At 34.7% G+C, this 25,526-nt stretch overlaps 1 protein-coding gene across 1 annotated transcript in view; it reads right to left on the bottom strand.

The window, feature by feature from the left end:
* Window positions 1-12: 12 nt before the first annotated feature.
* LOC140156254 (uncharacterized) overlaps window positions 13-25,526 on the bottom strand; it is a 47,216-nt gene continuing 21,702 nt past the window's right edge. The window contains exons 3-16 of the mRNA XM_072179250.1: window positions 23,975-24,048; window positions 22,201-22,345; window positions 21,199-21,255; window positions 20,146-20,234; window positions 19,252-19,300; window positions 14,552-14,690; window positions 13,720-13,937; window positions 11,877-12,031; window positions 6,919-7,007; window positions 5,940-6,116; window positions 5,386-5,476; window positions 2,157-2,346; window positions 1,489-1,681; window positions 13-1,268 (exon numbers count right to left, since the gene is read on the bottom strand). Of these exons, the coding sequence (XP_072035351.1) occupies window positions 1,108-1,268; window positions 1,489-1,681; window positions 2,157-2,346; window positions 5,386-5,476; window positions 5,940-6,116; window positions 6,919-7,007; window positions 11,877-12,031; window positions 13,720-13,937; window positions 14,552-14,690; window positions 19,252-19,300; window positions 20,146-20,234; window positions 21,199-21,255; window positions 22,201-22,345; window positions 23,975-24,048 (1,827 nt within the window). The 3' untranslated portion in view covers window positions 13-1,107. The remainder of the gene's footprint in view (window positions 1,269-1,488; window positions 1,682-2,156; window positions 2,347-5,385; window positions 5,477-5,939; window positions 6,117-6,918; window positions 7,008-11,876; window positions 12,032-13,719; window positions 13,938-14,551; window positions 14,691-19,251; window positions 19,301-20,145; window positions 20,235-21,198; window positions 21,256-22,200; window positions 22,346-23,974; window positions 24,049-25,526) is intronic.

Below are 25,526 nucleotides of genomic sequence, written 5' to 3'. Positions count from 1 at the left end.
TTCTCTGGTTAAGTTCCTTTTGGACCACCCTGTATATTACAACCTCATATTGATCTACCTGTATACTTTCCAAAATAGATGGAGACTGCTTTTCAGGTGTTCTGGAATATAGTACAGCCTTATTATATCAGCTTTTAACACCTGTACTTTTTCAAAGTACGAAAATCTCACTCTCATGCAAAAAATATGTGATCCGGAAGTAGACACCGTTAGGTCATTTGAAGTCATGCGTAACTACGACGTCGAGGATACGCTTGTCCACATGGGCACTATCAATGACAACCGCTCGTAGTTTTAAGTTTACGTCTTGACCATAAGAAACTTTTTGGTTAGTAACTTGGAACTTGACTTGTCAGTGATAGCTTAACCCTGGCTGCGTCCACATGGGCACCAACCATGGGCATCAAATTCTTATCAGCCGTCTGCCTTCTGATGTTCAAGTTTCATAACATTATGTAAACTTACAAGATTTATACCACTTAAAATTGTTACATAGCATATACAATTGTTCTGTCTTGGAGAATATCCTTATTTTATAACTCAAGAAAGATGCACTTGAACTGAAGCAAAATATATATCCGACTTCTCTTCTCCCATATGACCCCAGCCTAATTACCCCTTCAATGTGATACTGGCCAAATCAAGATATTAATCCTTTACTACACCAATGACAGATAATTTAAAATAATTCAGGTGAGGAGTCAATATGCTTCAATCCCCTGTTTTTGCCTCCATACATCTCACCAGTTCCAAGACATCATGCTTACAAGTTTTGATTTATGCAAATCAACTACTTAGTGTATTTTGCGACGAATATATACTTTTAAGTTTGTATATGGTAACTTCTGTTTTGAATTTTATCATAAATTTATTTATAACAGGAAAGAAAAGCACCTTGGTAGCCAAATTATCATCCCGAAAATGGTCACATTCATTTTGTGACTTTCAGCTCTGACTACAGAAGTTCAGCACAAAATGTTTAATTTCATTCGCTTTTCAATGAATTTGTCACAAAATCATGAACTTTTTGGACGTAAGTTTGGATAAGATTCGCAGATAGCTATTAAATTACAAGACCTAAATTACAAACCTAATTCAAAGTCACTGCTACCTGCCATTCTTGACTTTGTACAGTTGGAAGGACATACTGATGTTGCGTAATAAGAAAGATGCATCTGTAGCAAAATGCAGGTCTGAGGCGTGTTTTCCAGAATGGTCCCAAGACTGGTTACTTTTGTACAAGTGTACTACTGCGCTCTTCCATTTCCCTGATAAGAACAAAAATGTATCTTATTTATATGAATTCACACAAGCAGTGGTCTCTGCGCTTCTTTTGGAGTGTGGCTGTGGGTTATGGATGCACAAATGAGCACCACTCATTAGACAAGGGAAACAAATTTTATTGTTTTTTAATTTTTATATAACTTAAAACATGAAGAAAAGTGGACATATATTTATTTTATTCCCTAAAACCACAAATGGACTCACCTGGTGTCTTCACCATTAAATTACACACTTCTGCAAAATCTGCTTTGACTTTGTACCCTGATTGAGATGGACTGTTTCTGCTATAGAAGGCATAAGAGTTACCAGGTGACATAGATTGCCTCTTGCTGGATGACCTTACAATCAGATGAGAAAATTTAGGTTCAAGCAACTGGTAGTCAAATCTAAGAAGTCCCTGTGAAAAACAACAATCAAACTTAACGGTGTAGATTACTGATTCATCAAGTTAGTAAAACCAAAGTACAGAAATAAAATAAAATACTGGAACTTACGTTTCATTAACATAACGTTTTGTCCAAAACCATCAGACATCATCAGGGAGGGGTATTTAGACCAATCGACCCGAGTCAATCTTACTTATGTGTAAGAAAGGTAAAGTGTGCAAATCTACTGTTATTTTTGTCACTTTCGTATTTTGCAAATAATTAAAATAAATGTTATTATTATTCTTGTTCTTATTCTTATTATTTTCAATTATCATCAACATAATCTTTTGAATAGCACCATGCCAAGGGACAGTTACGTTTTGAGTTCAACCCACCAGGGGGAGGGGTATTTTAGGAAATCAACAGCTCCTCCACTCACAGGAAAGCCTGTTGCATACTGGTTGTCATCATGTTGAAAATGCAATGAAAAGGCAACCTGCCTACCTTATAATTGTGTGCTCTCAACATCATAGCATAATCCTCTGTTAAGGCCATAAATAACCCAGTAGTACTGTTGATATATGTTGAATTGTCTCTAAAAACAGGTGGCACAGTTCCATAGAGCTCCTTGCTTGGTCCTGTTATATTGATTGTATTTACAGTCAGCTTCCTCTCCAACTTGGAGAACCCCTGCCTACAGATAAAAAATAACAATACATATAACATTATAGTTTATACTTCAGTATGCTGGCTCGTTTTTCATACGGTTTCAAATTTTGACCCTGAACCTTCTCTTTGTGTCCATCTTGCTCAAAAGCGATAATGCATATAATTACTGGACAATCCTCAGCAGTGAATACTGGATTTGAAAAATGATTTTGCATACATGCCAAGGGACTCGTATATCCACCCCTTTTTATCGTTCGCAATACTGTCTCATAATACATATACCATATGTTACAACAGAACATATATTATATGGAGTAGAGACTCGCTGTTTTTGTCTTGTAAAGATATTCATAATTTTATATGTTCATTTCGATATTGATTTTATAAAATATTCAAAATTTTTGCACAAAATAATCAATTTTTACTATAATGAGTGTATGTCCTATAAAGGATTTCAAAGATTTTCAAATTTGTTCAGGCAATCCTCTCATTGAGATGTAATGATGACATCATTTTATGATCATTGATTACTGATTACATACCAACATTGGTATCAATGGAAAGAAGAGCCCTCCAGCTTTATGTTCGTATACTGTGAAAATGTATGCATAAAATCTTTGCAATATATATTAAAATTCAGAAGGGTCATAATCCCTAATGCAAAAAACCAACTCAAAGGCATTGGGCTCATTTTAAGGTGGTATAAATACACCCTTTGATAAATTTGTGACTATTTTTGCATTTTTCTCAAAAACTAATAAAGCAATGGTAACAAAAGTTATGTATATTATAGGGGCAAGGAATCCAGTTACTACACTGGAATTTCAGTGACTCAAAACAAGTAGTTATTGATTTATTGATCAAATATTGGTTTTCCATCATTTTTTACTGTAAAGTCGTATACAGACTCCGAGTAGTACGTACAATATTGTATGTACAATATATACGTTATTTAATCTATTGTTATTCTATTTCCAGTAATGTTTAAGTTCTAACGAATGTTTGATGACGAAAAATCGATAATATGTTACATACAATATCTAGCAGAAATATATTATCGATTTTACGTCATCAAACATTCGTTAGAACTTAAACAGTACTGGAAATAGAATGGCAATAGATTAAATAATGTACATATTGTACATACAATATTGTACGTACAATAAAAAGTCTGTATACTGCTTAACTCCACAACTATTGTCTGTGCTGAAATAAAAATTTCCAGTGCAGTAATTGTAGTCCTTGCCCCTATAATATACATATCTTACTTGTCACCAATGCACTATCATTTTTGAGAAAAATGCAAAAATAGGCACAAAATTGGCCAGGGGTGTAGTACCCCCTTAATTTACTGCCTTATAATGTAAATATTCTTGTAGAAAATTTCCAGCAGTTCAAACACTCTTGAGTACCTACTAATCCAGGATATTACCAGCTGAGACGAATATACCTAAATACTAAATACTAAATAGGTATATTCGTCTCAGATTACCAGAGCATATTGGCTGGTATGTTTAGTGTTTTATGCAGATATCCCCAGAGACAGGGATCAAACAAAATACACAATAACTATAAAATATAAATTTTCCTCAAATTTCACAAAATAGCATACGTAAATTATTTGTAAATGGCAAAATGCTCCTACCAAGGGTTACTTTTTGCAGATTTTGTTCAAGATTGGCCTCGTAATAAAAAAAAATGGTCTTTTGAACCTGCCCTTGTGTAACAAGGGGAGAGCATGGCCTAGCGGTTAAGGCATAGGACTGTGAACCCAAGGGTCAAGGGTTCGAATCCCAGGTCCGGCTCTTTGTGTCCTTGAGCAAGACACTTCACTCTACTTGCTTAGTGCTTCGGAGGGCACTCTAAGCTGTCGGTCCGATGTACATGCATATTTTCTCACATTAATGTAGTGTGCACGTTAAAGAACATCACAGGCTATTCGAAAAGAGCAGGGGATCATCCCGGTCATGTTGACTGTACTTCAAAATACACTCATCTACTCTAGGTTCCAGAGTAAAAAATAAGTACAGCTTGTCTGTACGCAGTGCGACAATACTCATACATATGAGGGAGGCACTTATAAGGAAGAAGAAGAAGAAGAACACTTCCTATATGAGCTCTTCCTATATATAGCTACCAACAAGTTGATACTGTAAAGGTTCGCCTAATGGCGCTATGGGCTTCCTTGACATACATGGAATTTTAGGCACAACCTATCCGTAAAATTCCCACAAGCAAATACGGGCACAGAACTTTAATTCTTGGTGGGATATCAGAGGAGGGCACTTTCTATTTGCACATGAAATTTACCCCAAGGCAAAGGAGCTTAATTAAGTGTGAACGGTATGAGATGACCTCAACATGTACTATTTTATAGTATTTTGGTTTCCACAAGTGTTTTATTATGGTTACAACTCAGGAGATACACCATATATCGGTACTACCCATTGTGCAATGACATAATATTGTAGCATTTACTGAACCCTACATGTAAAATTATCTACTCCCCATTCAGAAAAATACAGCACTAATTTTTTGGGATTAAAAAAATATCAAGTCCTGCCAAATGAAATATAACTCAATCCTGATCATTAATTTACAATTTAACTGGATATATAAAAAAAAAAGGTTACAATTTTACTAATTTCTTGCAAAAAGGAGCTAAAAACATGCATTTTCAGCATGTTTTCTGACAATCGAGTCACAAAATCAAAGACTTGGAACAAGTCTAAGCATTCAAAATCTTGAGTATATGCCAAAATTTTGCGATAATTTTTACTTTTTATTGTGTTACTTTAAATAAATGATTGGTTATGGAATGAAACATGTCTTTTCCAAAAATAATATAATGCATAAATTGGATTTAGACTTCGTACAAGTTTGTAGACTTGATTGCCAGTGAGCATGTGAAAAACACGCTAAAAATGCACATTTTTGGCCCTTAATTCATAAATTTGGCCAAATAGTGAAATTTAACATTTATTTAGCAGAAGTTGGTAACATTTTTTTAATCTCAAAAAATTGTTGCTGTATTTTTCTGTAATGGGGAGTAGTCGTGTCTTACCTGATAATTTGTACGGTATTATTTGCTTGAACATAATCTTGATGACCAATCAACACAGCTACACTTTCCAGTAAGTGGAATATATTGGACACTATAATAGAAAGTACAAAAAGCATACAAAGATGATACACCATCATTATATTAATATTGTCACAAGCAAAATAATGGTCTATTTTTACAGGTTAAATTATCAAACAAGAATGCTTCTTTAGAACCTTTTCTGCTTTCATTGTTATCTTTAAAAAAGGTACTTGTCACTAAGCTATTTGAAAATTTAAGTTACTTTTGCAGCTTTTTTGACCAATTGTTTCTCAAAATACTTGCAAATAATTGACAAGAATTTCCAATTCGCATATTCTTTAACCTTGTTTTATTTCACACCAAAAAGACCAAATTTTGGGGAATTTTTGCAATAGCATGACAATTTGTGTGTCCTTTACATACATTTATTTCTCCTGGTACAGTTATAATGGGAGCAGGACAATTTGTAACTTTGCCTTCAAATTTGTAACTTTGCCTTTGACAATTCAGTTCTGGTAGAAACTGGTGTTTACCATTCAGCTTATCAGTCATGTTGTAGAATTCAGCTTTCTTATAGTCAGTAAACCATTGCATTGGTAATGTCACACCCCTCATATCCAGGGATACATTCTTCCATGATGATGTGTGGTTTAAGGTACTGTACAAGGCTGTGAAGGTGGAATTCTTCAATGGTAGGATGGTGGTAGCCTCTGATATAAAAGAACATAAAACAGGTTATCAATATCAAACAGTAAACAGGAGCCCAAGCAGGTATGTGGCAGGAAGGCACTGCTACATAAAGCAAGGCGGTTATCAAACCACTAGATTCACTGCCCGTCGTGGTCACAGGAAGGGTTGTGATGGAAATAGGTTCTTGAACCACCGAGTCTTGTGCCATAGCAGTTGCAATATTAAAGTAATTAAGTCAGTCTAGCAATTTAACCTTATCTGACCCCATTTGACGTTTGACCCATTACATGACGCCCCTTCAAACTCAACTATTTGAGATACATTTTTGCCTTTAATTATTGACACCCATACTAGCATAGATTGAGAAATATCACATTGACAATTTCACCCTACTTGATCCCATTTGACCTCTGACCCATGACACATGACACAACTCCAAACTCAAACACAACCTACTTGATATTCATCTATGCTGTGAAGATGGACACCCATCAGTGGCGTAGCTATGGGTTATGGTGCCCAGGGCTAAGGGTAGAAAATGGTGCCCCTCCCCATTCTTGAAACAATTGCGTGTGGAGCGTGTGAAAATTTGCACAAATAGGGCCAACCACTAATTAATTTTGGTTATAATGAAGTTCTTATCGTTAAATTGATCTTTCAAATGATTTTGTGCTCAAATGCACATTTTCATCACTTGGAGGGGGCACAGAATAGACTTTTTAGCCTAGCTTGAGCATTTCATAAGATCCTGGTTCCATCAAAACCCAAGTGTGTCTCTGCATGAAGCGACCGTTTAAACAATATCAATATTCCATGGCCTACCTGGGAAGTCATTGATAGTTGGTAATACAATTACATCTGGTTGCTTCTTACTGGCTAGGTAAAATTCCCACTGAAGGTCATTTGATGATCTGTGGTACAAAGTGTGTTATGGTCAAGTTATGTTCTTGAATAATGAATAATACCAAATACTATGGGTCAAGATAGAGGAAATTCTTTAAATGTCAAAGAATGACGAATAATTAATTCCTTAAGTGAGATTTGAACCAGGGATCTCATGCCCTTAATCTCAGTTCAATTGAGTTCAGTTTTATTTCACCACAACACACATTGGTACAAGAGTGTTATACAGAGTAAACATTTTTGTAATAGTGTCAGAATACAGCATGCAATATAAAATAATTATTATATATCTCATATATAGATTCCTGTCAACTGATTGGTTAAAAGTGCAGTCACTGAATTAGATATGCCACCAAAATGATCTATGGACCGGTTATGGAAATGAACTTTTGACCGGTCATGTGCGTCTTAATCAAACTGCACGATCGCAACATCCACGTACATCCATTCGGTATATAAAACAAATATTGACTGCTTTATATTCAGGACATGGATAAAATTATAGGCCCGCAGTGATCTCAAAACCATGCTATCACACGAGGGGCAGCCTTAGGTCTATAATCTTAGCCATGCCCCTCATAGCAGTCAATATTTGTATAATATACAAATATGTAAAAAATGTAATCAATTCAACATTTAAAATGACTTAGTGGTATGATAAATTCGTTATTAGGTTTAGCGTCGGTATGATACGGGAAATTATAATGCGCTCAGTGTCATACTGGGTTCAGCCTTCGGCTTCACCTATAGTATGACACTCTGCACTCAATAATTTCCCGTACCATACCTCTGCTTCACCTAATAACTAACCGTATCTGTGGGCGTTAGGATTAATTTATATAGGTTTTCACAGTTAATTTCAAACAGGTTTTTTCGTTATGTTTAATATCCCGTTAAGTTTTAATTTGTCCATAAAATTAGGAATTGTCTGTTTGTAAATTTAAATTTCGTCTTTGTTCAAACATATTCATATTTTGATCACAAAGATTCATACAATGTTCATTTAATTTTATCCAAATGTACTTAAATTTCGTCGAATGCAGAGGTTATCAACTTAATGTGTAAATATATTTAGCATTTGAACAAATCTTTTCATACTCAAGTCATTTAATTCCATCTTTATTATAAAGCATGTAGAACTACAATCCCGGTCAAAATTGTTCGAACACTTTAACATGAGTGCTGCAAATATGCCCCCCATTCCCCCGATCAATGTTGGTAGTTGTTTATTTGGCCATGCACCCTTAGAGACATCCAACATTGATTGGTGGGGTAGGGAGAGGGTTGTAGTAGTAGGAAGGGTTCAAACTTAACACCAAAGAAAGCTAAATTTCAGTATGCTAAGTATAACTAAAATACCGGTCAAAACAATCAAACTTTTACACAAGTGTTCGAACGACTTATGACCGGGATTGTAGGTCTACATTATATTTTCTTTTTCTTTCTGCCCTTTTTCTGTCTTTCTTCTATTTATATATATTTCATATTTCTTTATTTTATTTCTTTTGTTATTTCTTTTTCTTTATTTTCCATTGTTTCTTTCTCATTTCTATATCATATCATGTCAATGACTGGATGGGAGTGGGACCTTGGACAATTTTAAAAACTTTGTTCTCAAATGCATCAATTATATGGTTTCTATCTTGACTTGAAACATGATTTTAGGGCCCTCTTTACCTCGCTGCAATTTTATTGTGGTAGCTGTTATTTGGTCAGTAATAAATTTAGACATGCCTTTTCGGACCCCTATCAGCGAGGTAAAATAACTCAACCCAGTGGTTCAAACCCATGCAGCTGCAATCCAAAAATGAAGCAAAGTAAAAAAAAGAAAAGAAATAAATAAAGAAGAAAGAAGGAAGGAAGGAAGGAAGGAAGGAAGGAAGGAAGGAAGGAAGGAAGGAAGGAAGGAAGGAAGGAAAGAAAGAAAGAAAGAAAGAAAAGAAAAGAAAGAAAGGGAAAATATGTAAGCCTACTTCTGCATGCTTTATGTTAAAGACGAATTAAATGACCTTAATATGGAAAGATTTGGTCATAGACGAAATATATTTGTACATTAAGGGATGGGGTATGAACATTTGGACAGTATTTATTGTGGGACATTAGAGCACATCAAACATATCAAATTGCATTCTGAATACAAAGAATGTCCTTCTGATATCAAATAATTTTGATTTTTTGAAACTCGAAATGTAATACACATTTTATGGCAAATGATTAAAAATTGATATTTTTGATATTTAACAGTACTCAAAGTAAACTTTATAAATCTGATGATTGATACTTAAAGTATATGGAGGACGGAGGTGGGATGAAAAGCCGACGATCAATTGAAAATTTTGACCTTTCAGTATTGAAGATATGAATTTTTTTCCCAAAAAGAGCTAAAAAAATTAGGTCTTTTAGGGAAAAAAATTCATATCTTCAATATGAAAGGTCAAAATTTTCAATTGATCGTCAGCTTTTCCTCCCAGCTACATACACTTTAAGAATATATCATTAGATTTATAAAATTTACTTTGAGGACTGTTATATATCAAAAATGTGAAAAATATCAAATTTTAATAATTTGTCATAAAATTTGTATTATATCGTAAATTATATCGTGAATTTCAAAAAATGAAAGTTACTTTATATCAGAAAGACATTCTCCGTATTCAGAATGCAATTTGATATGTCTGATGTGCTCTCATGTCCCACAAAAAATACTGTCGAAACGCTCATTCCAGATCCCTTAAGTTGAAAACCTCTGCATTGGACAAAATTTAAGTACATTTGGATGAAATTAAATTTACATTGTATGAATCTTTTGATTAAAATATGAATATATTTGACCAAAGACTAAATTTATGTTTACATACAAACCTTTCCAAATTATATGGAAGAATTAAAACTTAATAGGATACTAAATATAATGAAAAATGTGCTAATTAACTGAGAAAACCTATATACAATATACAAAACTTACACATAAGGTTACATGATATATGATTATGAAAAGTATACTTGTATTATGATAATAATTGTATACCTTTCTATAATTATGTATTTTGAATTTAGATATGCTGTCAATCTGTTTTGTATCCTGGGCAGTAACTTGGGAGAACAGTGCTGTCAATGATGGCTTATCCCAGGTTAAAGAATAAAATAAATAAATATATTTATTTTTATTTCCTTTAAAAAAAAAATGTTTTCAACAAAAAGCCAAAAAACTCAAGATAAAGTGTGTATTTGTGATTTATTTCTATAAACAGCCGTACAGCACATTGTATAGGCCTATGGATGTCACAGTATCAAAATGCATAACATTCACCTTGACATGTATTTCAAAATTCTATATAAATAAAAAAATGCATTCCGCATTAGGTTTTCAGAAGCTGAAGAGCTTTGAGACAAAAGATTTATTTAATATAGCATAAGTAAGCAAATAAATAAATAAATAAATAAATAAATAAATAAATAAATAAATAAATAAATAAATAAATAAATAAATAATATTTAATGTTGCAGCAGCTATCAGGTAAAAGAAAAAAAACACAAATAAACAAATAATATATTATGCTGCAAATGTTAGCATTGATGTAAAGCTGGAAATGTATGAATAAATAAATACAAAGCATTTTATCAAATTCTTTGAATGGAATAGACAAACAGAAACTGCGAAGATTGAAGCATGAAAATGCAAACATATAATTAAAGACAGAGATATAAACAATTTATCGCGTCTGATGTCACTGTCAATTATGATCCTTGATTGGTTTAAACAGGTTAATCAGCGCGTAAAAGGAAGACCGATCTATCTGGTGCTGATCAGAGAAAAAGGAATAGCAGCAAATGGCGAAAAATTACGTACTTTTACATGGCAAAAAGCAGCTTTTCTAGGCATTGTCGACATGGTGCCTTCACCAAAGAAAGTTTCCTACTATAAAGACCTAACTTTTGAGATGTTTGCATGTCGAAAGGTGCAAAATTAATAATAAGGCGCCCGGTTATACATCCGCGTTCAGCAAGTCATCATCATGACACTTGTAAACAAACCGTGCTCGAGTTGATTGACAGGTGACGTCAGACGCGATAAATTGTCTTATCTTTGTCTTTCAATATAGCAGCGCATGCAAAGCCAGCATGCAGTAGATAGCACTTTAAGCATCTCCAGACCAGAGGGTTAATAGATCAAGCTTATTTGTGAACAAACCTTGTTATATTGTATCCAACTAATTTACCCCAAAATACAAAATATTACTGTAGGTAGAGATATGGAATACATTGAATTAGTATCTATATAGAAAAAGCAATATCAGACTGGTGTCAGATTTGCAAGAAGTAAGCATTTTTAAAGTTCATACTGGTGCAGTACATGTATATTCTCACCGATATTTGTGGACCTTCTAATCCTTCACACACTTGCTCTTCCAATGGATATAGCAAAATCTTCCTTTGCTTCTAAAACATTTCCTTGTCATTTTAATTCAGTTTCTTCTCCTATTCATTCTAAATTCCCCTTCCTTTCTTCCCCATTTTGTCTTATACACAGGATGCAAGTGGGTAATTTCTAAATTTCCTTTTAAATCAAACAGGCCCTGGCCAGACAGACGGGCGATTGTATACGGCATCAAACATTTATGGGAGCTTGTCTGGGGAATAGGCTAGGGGGTATCACCTCCGTCCCTAAAAAAATCACAGATTTTGCTATTTTTATATGATGACATATCATCACCTAATTCCAGAAAAGTATTTAAAAAAATCTTCTTTTTTTTACATTTCCTGATTTTTTTTTTATATGGCCAAATTTTCCCAAATCCTTGCATCCCTGTATACATCAACCTCCCCGGCAGGTGACCACCTGTTGGGCCGACTACTGAGCCACATGTTGGGCTTACTTGTGAGTGGTCAAGTTGTGTCTTGGCACATAGCGTAATTCTCGTCCCCATCCTGCACATCCACGATTATCCATCCCGGGTGAAACCGACCCACACCACATCACACATCCAGCAACCTCTGATACACAATTTGATCCATGGTTTGTCACATTTTGCTGTAAAAATAAAAACATGGTTGCTTAAAAACATTACAATTTCTCAGTGTACATACTAATACTTTTTGTGCTGGCCATAGGCTTCAACATAAAATATCCAAGTTTTAAGGTATTTTCTCAAAAGATCAAGATCTGAGCTTTTTCAGGAACCACTGAACCAATACTTGTTTATTTTAATGCAGTTTTCATGCTGATTCCAAATATGGTCATGAAAATGTACAATTCTGACATTTCTGAACTTTTAAAGAAAATTTGGGAGAGGGTTAAAAGAAAGTGATTTGTCTACTTGGGAAAATTTTGGGTTTTTTTTATCAATCACTTTAAATTAATAAGCATTAAACATCACCCACTATGCTGCCCTCTACCTTCAATTTTAAAACTTTATCTTGAATTTTTGGAATTCAAGGTAGAGGGCAGCATATAGCTCATATAAAATTCACTAAAAAATCAATGAATTACATTATCACTGTCATAGGTACAACATGTTGCTTAATGTACAACAAACTTTATCACTACGTGCAAGGAATTTCAGGCGCATGAACTCTTTTCACAATACCTGCCAAAATATGATTTACAATCACTGCTTGATACTCTGTAGCCCTAGAAAGTATCATTCTGTGCATAAATTGCTTTTATGCTTATTATTATTTGAGTTATATGAATTATTTCAGCAATATGAAAAATTGATGATTCTATCATTTTGATACATATACTTGATTTGGCTCCTTTGGGTCAATGATATTATTCACATAGTTATCTGTTGTCTTTATCAATCATTATTAGATATTATCTTGCAACTGGTATAACATATGGCTTTTGTAGCCTGTCATTTCATGAAGACCACAGTGGGTCTTTGGATCTTGTGATGGACCTTGGAATATTTAATTATTTGTAAACACATGGACACAAAGGCAGGTTATTGAATGACCTCAGCATGTGACATATTATGTGCTCGTAAACGAGCCCACTGGCTACCATATTTGGACAACATATGATTGTGTGTGATTGTAATTGGTGGCTAGTGGTATGTCCCTCATCAGCTGTTCAATTTTTATAGGAAAATTTGCAAGTTCAAAAGAAGAAAATGTAATGCATATGGGATTAAAAGCAAGTGGCTGTTATGAATAAGGTTGTGAAATTGTGCTTTGGACCTCGAAATATCCTTGGTTCCAAAGCAAAATGTTAAGAAATTTCACAATATCTTGAGACAACTGATTTGCTCTCATTAACCTCTAACAAAACACATATAAATGCTCATCAAAAACCAAGACTATCACAATTATTATTATGTATTATGACATTTTTGTGGCATCAACAATGGCAATATAAAGGCAATGTTATACAGCTACCATCCTCAATTTCTTACTATTGAATGCTTGATGGCATCATATGTGACACGATCAAGGGAAATGAGTCGGATGTCACTAATATTGATTTTGAGATATTGGCAAAGAAAGTGTTAAAATTCTTTTGTTTTATATTGTTTTCAGCGATTGATAAATTCATGTAACTTTGCAAAGAAAAGCTGTGTCAACATGGGGTTTTCAGTTTCAGAAAGCTCTAAACGTCCTCTTTAGAAACATATGTAAAACTCATTTTCGACCAGGGTCGACATGTGACTCATTCCCCTTGATCATGTCACATATTATCTAAGTATTTGTCATAACAAAACAGATGAACCTATATACCTGATATGCCACTGTATCCTCTGTAGTGCTATAGTAATCCCACTGAGACATACTAGGTGGTGTGGGTCTGCGTACATTAGGAACCCACCCATAGGTACCATTGATAAGATCCTTCCATTCTGACCAACGTTCTGAAGTAGATGCAAAGTTAAGGTAGCTTCCAATCCAGATGGGGGTGCTAAGATCATCAAGAAGATGGAGGGGCCTGCTTAAGATATCTGAAATGTGAAGCCCAAACCTGGATTTTTACAATCATGCCATATCACATACAAGCTAATAAGTGATGGGTGCTTAGGCAACAAACACAAACAAAGAAACTTGTTTGTTTCTCATAGGACGCACATATTTCCTCTTTTGGAGCAATTGTGCCAAAATTAGTTTTTATTTGAAAAACTCGGTGAAATTTTAATTTCATTCATATAAATATTTAAAAAATCCAAAATCAATAATAGATCAACAACCCTATGTGCTGCACAAACTTATGCTTCTCGTATGAAACTTATTTTATAATTGACTTGACCATCAATATGTGCAATTGAAAAAAACACACACACACAAAAAAAAAACACATTTCACACTTTGCTTTTCAGGCATCCTATAGTCATTTCAAAGGGACACTTTGTGCTATGTTATAACTTTGTGCTATGTTATAACACTCAAATTCGACATTTTCCAAGCAAACCTATAATTTTATTCTGAAGTCAATCCCTGCAATTAGCTGTCGGTTGGTAAGTCCAAACATCAATGTCAAGTTAATTGTCCAACCACTGTTTATACATAGCTATTTAGTCAACAATCAGCAAATGTCAAGAATGTTGTTTTTCCACCTCACCTGAAAATTGCGTAGCTGAGAGTCCGTCGCCAAAAAGAAATATTATGGGATGGCTGCCATACATAGGCGTGAGATCAGAATGTGTATTAAATATACTGTCATACAGGTATTGCAAATCTGCATGAAACTTTTCCACAATCTGTAAATACAAAAAGACCAATTATTTTAGTTTTTAGAAACAATTCTGCATAATTTGCCATTTGGATCAAAATCCACACATTTTTGTAAATTGCGTAATTTGGATAAAAATCCACACATTTTTGTTATGTATCAGTGAAACCCTAAAATCTGATTTCAAAAGTTGTGATAACTCCATGACTACCTGCAATCAACGAAATATGTCTTGGAACGCAGGCGTGTAAATAACGGAAAACTCTCACCCCTCTCCCCGTTCAATGTTGAGAAATGCCAATGTCTTCAGCGGTTTCCCAATGTGTTCCAACATTGATTGATGGGAGAGGGAAGGTAAATCATTGTTGTAGATGTCATGCTTGTTTCCAGGCAAAATATACGTCATTTCCATGATCATATAAAATTCTGCACGGGATTTCGACAGAGTGTACCAAGCGTTCCAAGGACTTTTTTCGTAGATTGTCTCTGCCGAATGCAAAATATTTCATCTAAATTTCGTTTTTGCCTCATAACTCAAAAACGGAATGTCGTATGAGCTTCACATTACACACGATTTGAGAGTGGATTATATGCTTTGGAAGCATAATAAAATTGTTGATAAAGAAATTGGTTTATTTAGGAAGTGGTCACTTTAATCACCCCCTATGCTAAAATACACGCATTTCGCAATTATAGCTCTAAAATGCTCTAAAATGTCGTCTTTGTCCCATAACTCAAAAACAGAATGTTGTATGAGCTTCATATTGCACAGGATTTGGAAGCAGACCATGTACTTAGGAATCATAATACAATTGTTGATAAAGAAATTGGTTGGTTCAGGGAGTGGACACTGAAAAACCCCATACCCTAACATACACGCATTTAATGATTATGCTATATCTCAAAACCGAGAAATCGTATCACGGCTCTAAGCTGCATGATTCCGAGTTGTTTAATTTATTTTTAAAATTAATATTTAAAGTTCACCTTCATAGTACTTGTCAGATAGGTGAACGAGCGTTAGAGAACAGAAAAATGAGTTTTAATTAAATACTAAAACCGCATGTACGTTAAGATTGTAAGGAAGTAAATAATAAACTACGACTATCTTCAGTAGATAGCATTAACTTGTTTTTGACATGATGTAACAACTATCTTCAGCAGATTTGTGCTTCACATTTTTTGTGTATGGGGTGTGTGTATAATGTGGGTGGGGGTGCGTGCGAGGTGTTGGGCGTGGGATGTATGTGGGGTAGGGTGGAGGAGGTTTGTAGGACTATTATAAGATCACATTTAAATCGGAAAGTATTTCATTTGGGGGCTTTTGGGAAAGAAAGAAAGAACTAGATATGGTTGCGGTCGCCTGCGACCGCGAGCATGCACAACCGCCAGGTATTTTAGGGGGGCTGATGCAAAATAAAAATGACCCCTTAATCTGTGAGAACCGGAAGTGATCCTTTAATTACCTTTGACCCCATAAAAATATAACATAGTGCTTAGGATGTCATAAGGAATATTCCTGGTGAATTTCAGCTTAATCGGAACTTATACGTGGATTTTGATTTTAAAAAATTTATGATTGACCTTTTGACCCCTTAATGACTTTTGACTTCAATGAAAAAAAAAAACCTTATGTACACCGACAAAATGCATTGTTCCAATTTTAATTAAAAATTCTACTATGTTTAGTTGTCGAGATAAAATTCTTAAAGTTATTTAGCTAAAAACAGGAAGTGACCCCTTAATGACCTTTGACCCCCAAAAAAAAAATACCATGCATACATCAAGTAACACTGATTCATGTATGATGATTATATTACTCTGGTCTGTTTACATTTTGAGATAACATTTTTTTAAACATTTTTGATAATTTTGGTTTTTGACCGGAAGTAACCCCTTAATGACCTTTGACCCCAAAACTGTAGACATCCTAAAGACCCTGGCTAGTAGCGATGCATGTGTGCTAATGGCGACTCTCTGCTATGTAATTTGTAAAGACAGTGATTTTTTGAATATTTTTACAAATTTTTCAGACTTTTACCGGAAGTGACCCCTTAATGACCTTTGATTCCAATTTTGTGGTATAACTTTTAGACAGTGGCTATAGATGATGCATGTGTGTAAGTGACGTCACGGTGCTATGTAATATGTGGGAGGAGTAGCATTTTAGTGAAAATCCAAGTTTTGGCCATTGACCGGAAGTGGATGACATTTGACCGGAAGTTGATCTGTGTGACATCTGTGGCACCACCAAACGCAGTTATACTGACCAAGTATGGTCAACATGCCTGAAAGCATGTGGCTACGATGGCTGATCATAGTGTTGACAGAAGAAGAAGAAGAAGAAAGAAAGAAGAAGAACGCGGTAAAAAGAATGCACATCGCCGATGGCGGATGTGCAAATAATTAAATTAATTAATCAAACATAGAGAAAGAAATGAAGAAAGAAAGACAGAAAAAATAAATCAAAAATGTATACTTCATGTATTTATGATAAACAAATATTTTCACCGGGTTCACTGTCGCAAATAATAAATGAAACAGAAAAAGTAATCCCGCCTGGGAATCGAACCCAGGACCTCATGTTTACAAGACCTATGCCTTACCACTTGGCCACGTGAGCTTCGTGATTAAGCTGCTTGCAATTTGAACCTATAAGCGGTCACTTCAACCCTTTTCCGCGTTCATGTTTTTATTTATTTCAAATGGCTTTCGTTCGTTCATTCATTCATTCATTCATTCATTCATTCATTCATTCATTCATTCATTCATTCATATCACTCATTCATTCATTCATTTTTCTTTCCTTCTTTCTTTCTTTTTTCTTTTTGCCTTCTTTCTTTCTTTCTTTTTTGCCTTTTTTTCTTTCTTTCTTTCTTTCTTTCTTTCTTTCTTTCTTTCTTTCTTTCTTTAGTTATTTTTAATACAAAGAAAGAAAAAAGAAGCATAGAAAATAATGAATGCATAATTTAGCAATGATTCACGCAATTAAAACACGAACAGTCAAAGGGTGTAAAGTGTAAACCCATAATGGTAATCTGTAATGGTAAACTGCTACATTGAATAACGTGCATACTGAGCAGTTTGCCCTGCATTGATATTAATATATACGTATAGATATTTATTTCAATTCAAAATGGCAAACTGTTAACAAATGTCATAAATGCGATCAATTTGTCATTCCTTTTGTATTCAAACATTCTCAATTGGTATAGCCAAGGTAAACGAACGTCACGCTTCATGAGATGCGGCCTAAAAGCCATAAAATGTCGATTTTGGACCATTTTGTTATTATGGTAAACTGATGCACTTTGCCATTTCCACTATACAGGTTTACACTTTCCCCGATACTTGACTACTATAAAAGACCAAAACTGGTTACTTCGATTGCGAAATGACAGCGCGGCGCAACGGATTAGACCTTCGACTCATAATCTTTTGACTATTGATTGATGTGAATGGTTCGAGTCCCCGTGGTGGTCGATTTTTTCTTTAAGTGTATTTAATTGTTGTTTTTTTTTTTTTCTCACATAAAAGCGTATTTTATTATAAATAATATTCAGAAATGAGTTGTTTCAAATTGTTACATCACAATCTTTCTGATTCGTTCGGATAGGCCTATACTCAGCAAACGCAAGTTTTACAGAAAACATTTACATGTTAGGTTATATTATAAAGGGTACAGAACGTTTTAATAAAATTCAAAAACATTATAGAAAACATGCTGCAAACATTGTAATATTTCTTTAAAAATTATACTTGTAGTGTTTTTGAATTAGGAGACAAAAACGAGATTTGACTCAGTATCATACAGTAGAGAGTCATAATTACGAAATGTGTGTAATTTAGCAAAGGAGGTGTTTTCAGTGACCATTCCCTAAATATTCCAACTTCTTTATCAGCAATTTTATTATGATTCATAGGGATATTACATACTTCCAAATCGTGTGCAATATGAAGCTCATACAACATTTTGTTTTTAAGTTATGGGACAAAAATGACATTTTAGAGCAGTTTAGAGCCATAATTACGAAACGTGTGTAGTTTAGCATAGGGGATGGTTTCAGTGACCACTCCCTAAATATACCAATTTCTTATTCAACAATTTTGTTATGATTTCAAAGCCCAATATCCACTCTCAAATCGTGTGCAATATGAAGCTCATACGACATTCGTTTTTGAGTTATGACACAAAAGCGAAATTTATATGAAATATTTTGCATTCGGTAGAGACAATCAACGAAATATGTCTTGGAGCATGGCGTGTAAATAACGGAAAACTCTCACCCCTCTCCCCGTTCAATGTTGAGAAATGCCAATGTCTTCAGCGGTTTCCCAATGTGTTCCAACATTGATTGATGGGGAGAGGGGAAGGGTAAATCATTGTTGTAGATGTCATGCTTGTTTCAAGGCAAAATATACGTCATTTCCATGATCATATAAAATTCTGCACGGGATTTCGACAGAGTGTACCAAGCGTTCCAAGGACTTTTTTCGTAGATTGTAGCTTGACCTGGATAGATAAATCAAGTTATATTCACCACAATGTGCAAATTTCCACCAAACAAACAATAATATTTCACACATACCTGCTCACTGCTTTTATTCTTCATGTCCACAGTAAGCCAATGGTCACACCTAATGCCAAAAACACATTATTATCACTACCATCATCAACACAATATAGAAACCATCAGCCTTTCACCATCTTGTGGGTAATCAAAAGCTGGTAAATCAACACAGTTGCAATTCCCTTTATTGTCATGGATGAAAATCTGTATACTCGTCTCTAAAGTTGGTTCGGCTTATATAAGGCGGAAATTATTTTGCTTTTGTTACTGCGCGCGTCAATAAAGTCTCAACTCACACTCGCGTAAATCCACATAAGCGTAAGCCAGTCACGCATTACGCAACACACGACTAGCATAAGCATTGCACCCAAATGCGTACATGCCATTCTATATCAATAAACAGTGTTATGAGTCTTATTTTTGCGCCTGATATAAACTGAAGAAACTTTAGGTTATGACATGATTTCTTTTATACTTAAAGGTACAAAAAATGTAGTTATATTGATTTACCCACAAGATGGCCAAAAATTACAACACACTTACGTCCTCTATTGTAGTCTTCATTATCATCACCACCATCATCATCATCATCATTATCATCATCAACATCATTATCATCATCACCTCTTCACCATACATAAGAGTGATAAGATAACCCTGTATTGCAAACTGCATTATGAACTATTTGGATATTGGATAACACTTTTAAAACCATACTATTTTATCCAATTGTAGGAGATCAGCAGCTACCAGTGACGAAATGGAGATTGCTAAAGATTATTATAAAAATTTGAATGTATAGTGACATCAAGCCCTGTGCTCAGTAAAATGCATTCCTTATTTTATGATGCCTGGATGTCACCTATTTCTCCATTATCAAAGTATTCCTCTTATTCTTTCATACCACCTTACCAATTTATTCCTATGTTGAATGGTTTGTACTTCTTTGCTACTTGGAGTAAACTAAGCAAGGCAACATTGCTTTGGTGCTCCCGATATCCCTATGGAAGAAACAACACATTTGTTTATTGACAGATTAGATGGATATCTGGTACCAGTGACCTATCCCATTACAGGGCATAATCTAGTGTTGGCCATTTGTATAGCAAAAACAGACATTGATAAAAATTTGTATAGCTGTTGTATTCTTTTGTATAGCATTTTGCCAAGATTGAGCTGTAAACTGCTATGCGATACCAACTAAATTATGCCCTGTTTCCCAAGACGGCTTATTTTGCGCATTATATTTATTTTTCACTTCTCAAAGAAAAAAACAAAAAAACAGAAAATCGCAAAAACTAATATAAAACACTACTGGAGTAAACATTTACACATTACACAACAAACGAGCATAGTGAAAAACTACTGGAGAAAATATCACACATTTTTTAAACACTTTTTTAATCTGCAGGTTGAAAGGGGATCATAAATATTCTTGAATATGATTTATTTTTGCGTGTGTCTGAGAGATCCACTGTAAATTCCCATTCCAATTTACAGCAAAAAGGTATTTTTGTCATTTTAAGACATGGATTTTAAAAAAAACGCATTTCGCATTTGACTTTTTTGACCTGCTACAGGAAACAAACATGTATTTTTTTGGCCTTATCTCATCTGTATATAAATAATTATTATGTATTGCATTTTGTATATTGATACTAAGTAATTCTACATAATGATCTCCTCTGTATTACACTATTAAAACTGAACTGAAGCTGAACACTTACATGGACAGATGTTTGTAAACTGGAGCATCTGTGAGAAGTGCAACAACATCTTGTTATACCGAATGATGGGGACATTTGCCCCAGATAACAAATTTGGGCTTCCCATCCTAGCAATTGTCCCCGGGAGTTGTCCCCCTTGTCCCCAGTCATAACAAACAATCACAGAAAATCCCACTATTGTTTTATCAGAGATCTTTCAGGTTGTACATTGCCACTGGTAATGATCACCTTAACTTACCCATTCTAATATGAATCCATCAATCCCAACAGCCTTGGCCTGAAGGATCAAATATTCCTGTAAAAATACAATCAATAGCTAAAATTGATACAAGTCTGTATATCATAGATGCATGTTTCCTGTGTGTTTGTCATAGCATTGTGCATGCGTTTGGCTGATTTTGCATACAAATTACACACCCCTTAAACCGCCAGATGTGATCCTGGTTATTGACCCGGGGTGATTTAGACATTATTATTTTAATTATAATATTCAGATATTAAAACATTTCATGCATTGGGATACTTTTCTTTGACATAAATTTGTCCTTAAAAAGATTTTTAAAAGATGATGTTTCAGATTTTTGGGAGTTTCAAAACTTTAAAATCTGAACAAATCAGATTAAATTGTGAACAATTGACAGGTATGTGTAGGAGTGGCAGATTTTTGCAACAGCAGGAGGATGCTGTGGCAGAATTGTCCTCCGGGGAATTGGTGCTGCATTTTGTCATAATGGCAAAAAGGACCAACATTGAGGTGTTTAACCATACAGACAAAGGATGAGGATATTGCCTCATCAGAAAAAATATTGTATAAAAGAAAAATTGAAAAAACACTTTTATGAAGTGCAAAATACAATTAAGTCCCAAGCGCTGACCAGGCCAGAAAAAATGATAAAGTTAAAACAGCCCGTTTTTATTTGTGTTTCCTCTCCAACCAAATAAATTTCATAATGACATAATTTTTTGCAATGCCAAAGACTATGGTGGTTACACATTGGGAGCAATGGTATAGCCAGGAGCAAGGAGAGCGGCTGCAGCTTCCCCTCTCCCTGTTGGACATCTTGCCCTCCCTCCTCCCGAATGGGATGCTGGCCACCATGAAATGTTAGATATTTAGGCCTTATTTGAAGAAATTTAAAGATATTTAAACACCCCACCCCTTAAAAAACCCTTTTCTGGTTTCCCCCTAGTCCCCTCCTGTTATGCCACTGATCTTGCCTGCATGTTTAAGCTTACTTACCTGATATACTGGATCCATATCAGATGTAAGACCCATCAACGGATAGACAGCCGAGGTGATACTAGTATGAATGCTGCCATCGTGTGACAACAAATCGGCATTATAAATGAACTCAGTTTGATCAGCATGACTTTCATGGGCAATTCTGAAAATATTAAATATTAATATGATTATGGATCAAAATAGTAGCTTAAGGGTAGAGCGAGGTATTGTTGGTGAAGCAACTTAAAATTGATTTTCATTATCTAGATCAATATATTATTGAAAATTGACACCTTGATTTTTTGCAAAAGTTCATTCTACAAATCGTACACTTTGCAAACTTGCTTAATTTATTGTTGTTAATGAGTTATGTACGTTTTACAAAAGTGTTGTTGTTTCAGCCCTCTTTACAACGTAACTCAAGAACCGCAGCACCTATAAAAGTATATCTGTGATATTTTAATTCTTCTACACGCTCGTTATGAATTGAGCAATGCAGTTTTTGCCAAAGCTCACTACCATTCGTAAGATGTTGTGAACTACCAAATCACAACAGTTTAAAATAATTACCGGTAATAACCTTAATTCAATTTAAAGTCATAAAAGCTAATGAAATTGGTTAATTTATTTTCAAATCTGTTTTTTGCTAAATTTGTAATGTCCAGACTCTGGTCCAGACTTTATACCAAAATGGAATCAGCCACATTTGTTGTGTTTGTACATTGTAGGTCAGCTGAGCAAATTTACACCATGACAGATAAAACTGTGTCAAATGTGCAACTATTATGGTTTATCAAATTTATCCTGTAAATACTATTCAATTTCAAATTGATGGAGTCATTGAACCGTTTGGTCGAAAATAGCCATTGAAGTGCAATGGCGGCGGAAGCATTCAAATTTAAGGGCGTGGGCAAGGATATTTTGTTCCGGTTTTACTCTAGGATTTTTTTTTGTCGGTGAAAAATTTCAATTTCAGGCTATTTTAGCCCCAAATGAAGGTGTGTTTTGCTATTTGATGGGCCAATTTGGGCACAAAACACAGTGTTTTCATACTAATAAGGAAGATGCACATGGCAATTATTGCTTGATTTTCCTTCCATAACAATTTTTAGAGGGCATCCCCCTTGCAAAAATTAAGGGGGACATGTCTCCCATCCCCAGCTTCCGCCTCATGTCTCAATATATAGTTGCTGTGTGCGTTAATTTTGTCTCCAAGAATTTAGCCCATTCAATTTTCCCCAAAATTTGATTTAAACAAAAAAATTGGTAAAAAGATGTTTTAAATGAGCGTGATAACACTGTAATTGTTAAATTAGTACAAATATTTCATTACATGTATACATAAGAATGTCGGCTAAGTTTTGAGGATTTAAAGCTTCTTTGGGGAGAGGGGGACAAACCACATTGCGCAATGGATTTTAAATCTTCACAAGCTATATCAAGACATTCTTTTGCAGTGTCTCTCCCTCTATATTGTAATTTTCTGTCTTTTTTCCACCTAGCGAAATAGTGTCTCTGCATCATATATTTTTACAGGGATGTAGCCAGTAATTGCCCCACAGAAATTTTTCAGGATAAAATGGGACGGCAAAGAGTAGCGTGTTATCAAAATGACTAAAATGAGACAAAAATTGACAAATGGGGACAAAATTTTGCTTTGCACCCTCACCCACTCCTGGCTATGCTACTTCTTTATATTCTTTTTTGTTTGTTTTGTATACATGTACAACTGTTGTACATGGAATGTAGATCTACCATACAAAAAATACCGTAACAAAAATACTCAAATTACCCATGATATGACCACATGCCATAGGTCCCATCACTCTCTCTGGTAAACTTATTACTTGTCAAGTCTGCAAATACCTACAATAAAACAACAACAACAACAAATATTATTGTTAAATGGGTGTGAATTAGCTTGAGCCCGGGGGGGTACTCAAGTTTGGTTTTGGTAGGGACGTGCCGCTGAGAATTTGAAAGTGGACCCATAAATATACCAATTTTTCAAGAAATTTGGACCCATTTATATACCAAAAGTCAAAATTTCCGGCCAAATTTAACCCAAATTGTCTTAGTTTTTACAAATTTTCCAAAAATTTTGGGAACATTTTGAAAATTTTGGCTAGATTAAGGAAAAATTGGGCTATTTCCCATTTATATACCAAAATAGGCTTTGAAAAAGGGGTCATTGATACACCAAAAGGCTGAAAATGCTACCCATATTTGCGGCACGTCCCCGTATGGTCATTTGTACTGAGAACCCCCGGGAGCTTGAGCATGCAATTTACAACCTTTTGTCAAGCAAAACTGGAAAAAAGATGGCATTACTGTCAACTGCTTGAGTATACTTGTCTATAAATAACATTTAAGTGATGACTCTATAACAGGTTGTTTGTTTGGATCAATCAGGGACAGTATATGCAGGGACTGGAAATCAGTGGCATAGCCAGCATAGAGTGGGCAAAGGCTGGGGCAAGACAAGTTTTAAGGGGGCAAACTTTGACAAATATGGTCAACAATGGGGTAAAAAGTACAAAAAAGGACTAAAAATCTTACAAATCAGGGCCGCCAACATCCCAAAGGGAGCAAGAGGGGAGAGACATCTCAAAGGGGGGAAGTTGCACCCCTATGCCCCCCCCCACTACCCAACATGCTGGAAATGGATGTTGTTATTGCACTTTTACAAACTTCTATTACATTTACATTCAAATTGTTTGTTATATCACTCATACATAAATTCTAGACAGTTCATAGGTTGATAGCCATTTATCATTTTTACCATCACCCTCTCCGTGTGATAGTCTTTACCATCATAGTGCTCTGCTGTGCCTGCGCCAAGCCATGCGCTGACTCTTGGACTCACCGATTTAGTTATGGGATGGACCCTAAATGTGAAGTATATCACTGCAAAACATGGTGTTATGTTGATGAAAATATGTATTTCCTACCTTAAATAGTATTTTAGCAAGAGAATTTAAGCATGAGTGATATAAAACAAATATTAACTGTCTTAAATTCATGTAATGGTCGAAATATAATCACTAGGTGAAAGATGTATTGTTCCATTCCACTCACCGTTCCGGCTCATGGAATGGAACAATTCATCTTTCACCTCGTGGTTATATTTCGACCTTCACACTCATAGACAGTATATATTTGTATAATATCTTACTCACAATGCCCATACCAAAACCATCAAATTATTCCAATATTTTCTAAACTTTTGTCAAATTGTGTAAAATTTTCATGATATTTTTTAATTTTTGTGTGGCATTGAGAATAATTTACATAGGATTTTGGCAACAAAATGTGATAATTTTGTGGAAATGTACAATGCTAGA

Source organism: Amphiura filiformis, chromosome 1, assembly GCF_039555335.1.
Source record: "Amphiura filiformis chromosome 1, Afil_fr2py, whole genome shotgun sequence".
NCBI classification, from domain to species: domain Eukaryota; kingdom Metazoa; phylum Echinodermata; class Ophiuroidea; order Amphilepidida; family Amphiuridae; genus Amphiura; species Amphiura filiformis.
The sequence above is the reverse complement of the archived record's forward strand: the minus strand, read 5'-3'. Positions and strand labels throughout refer to the sequence as shown.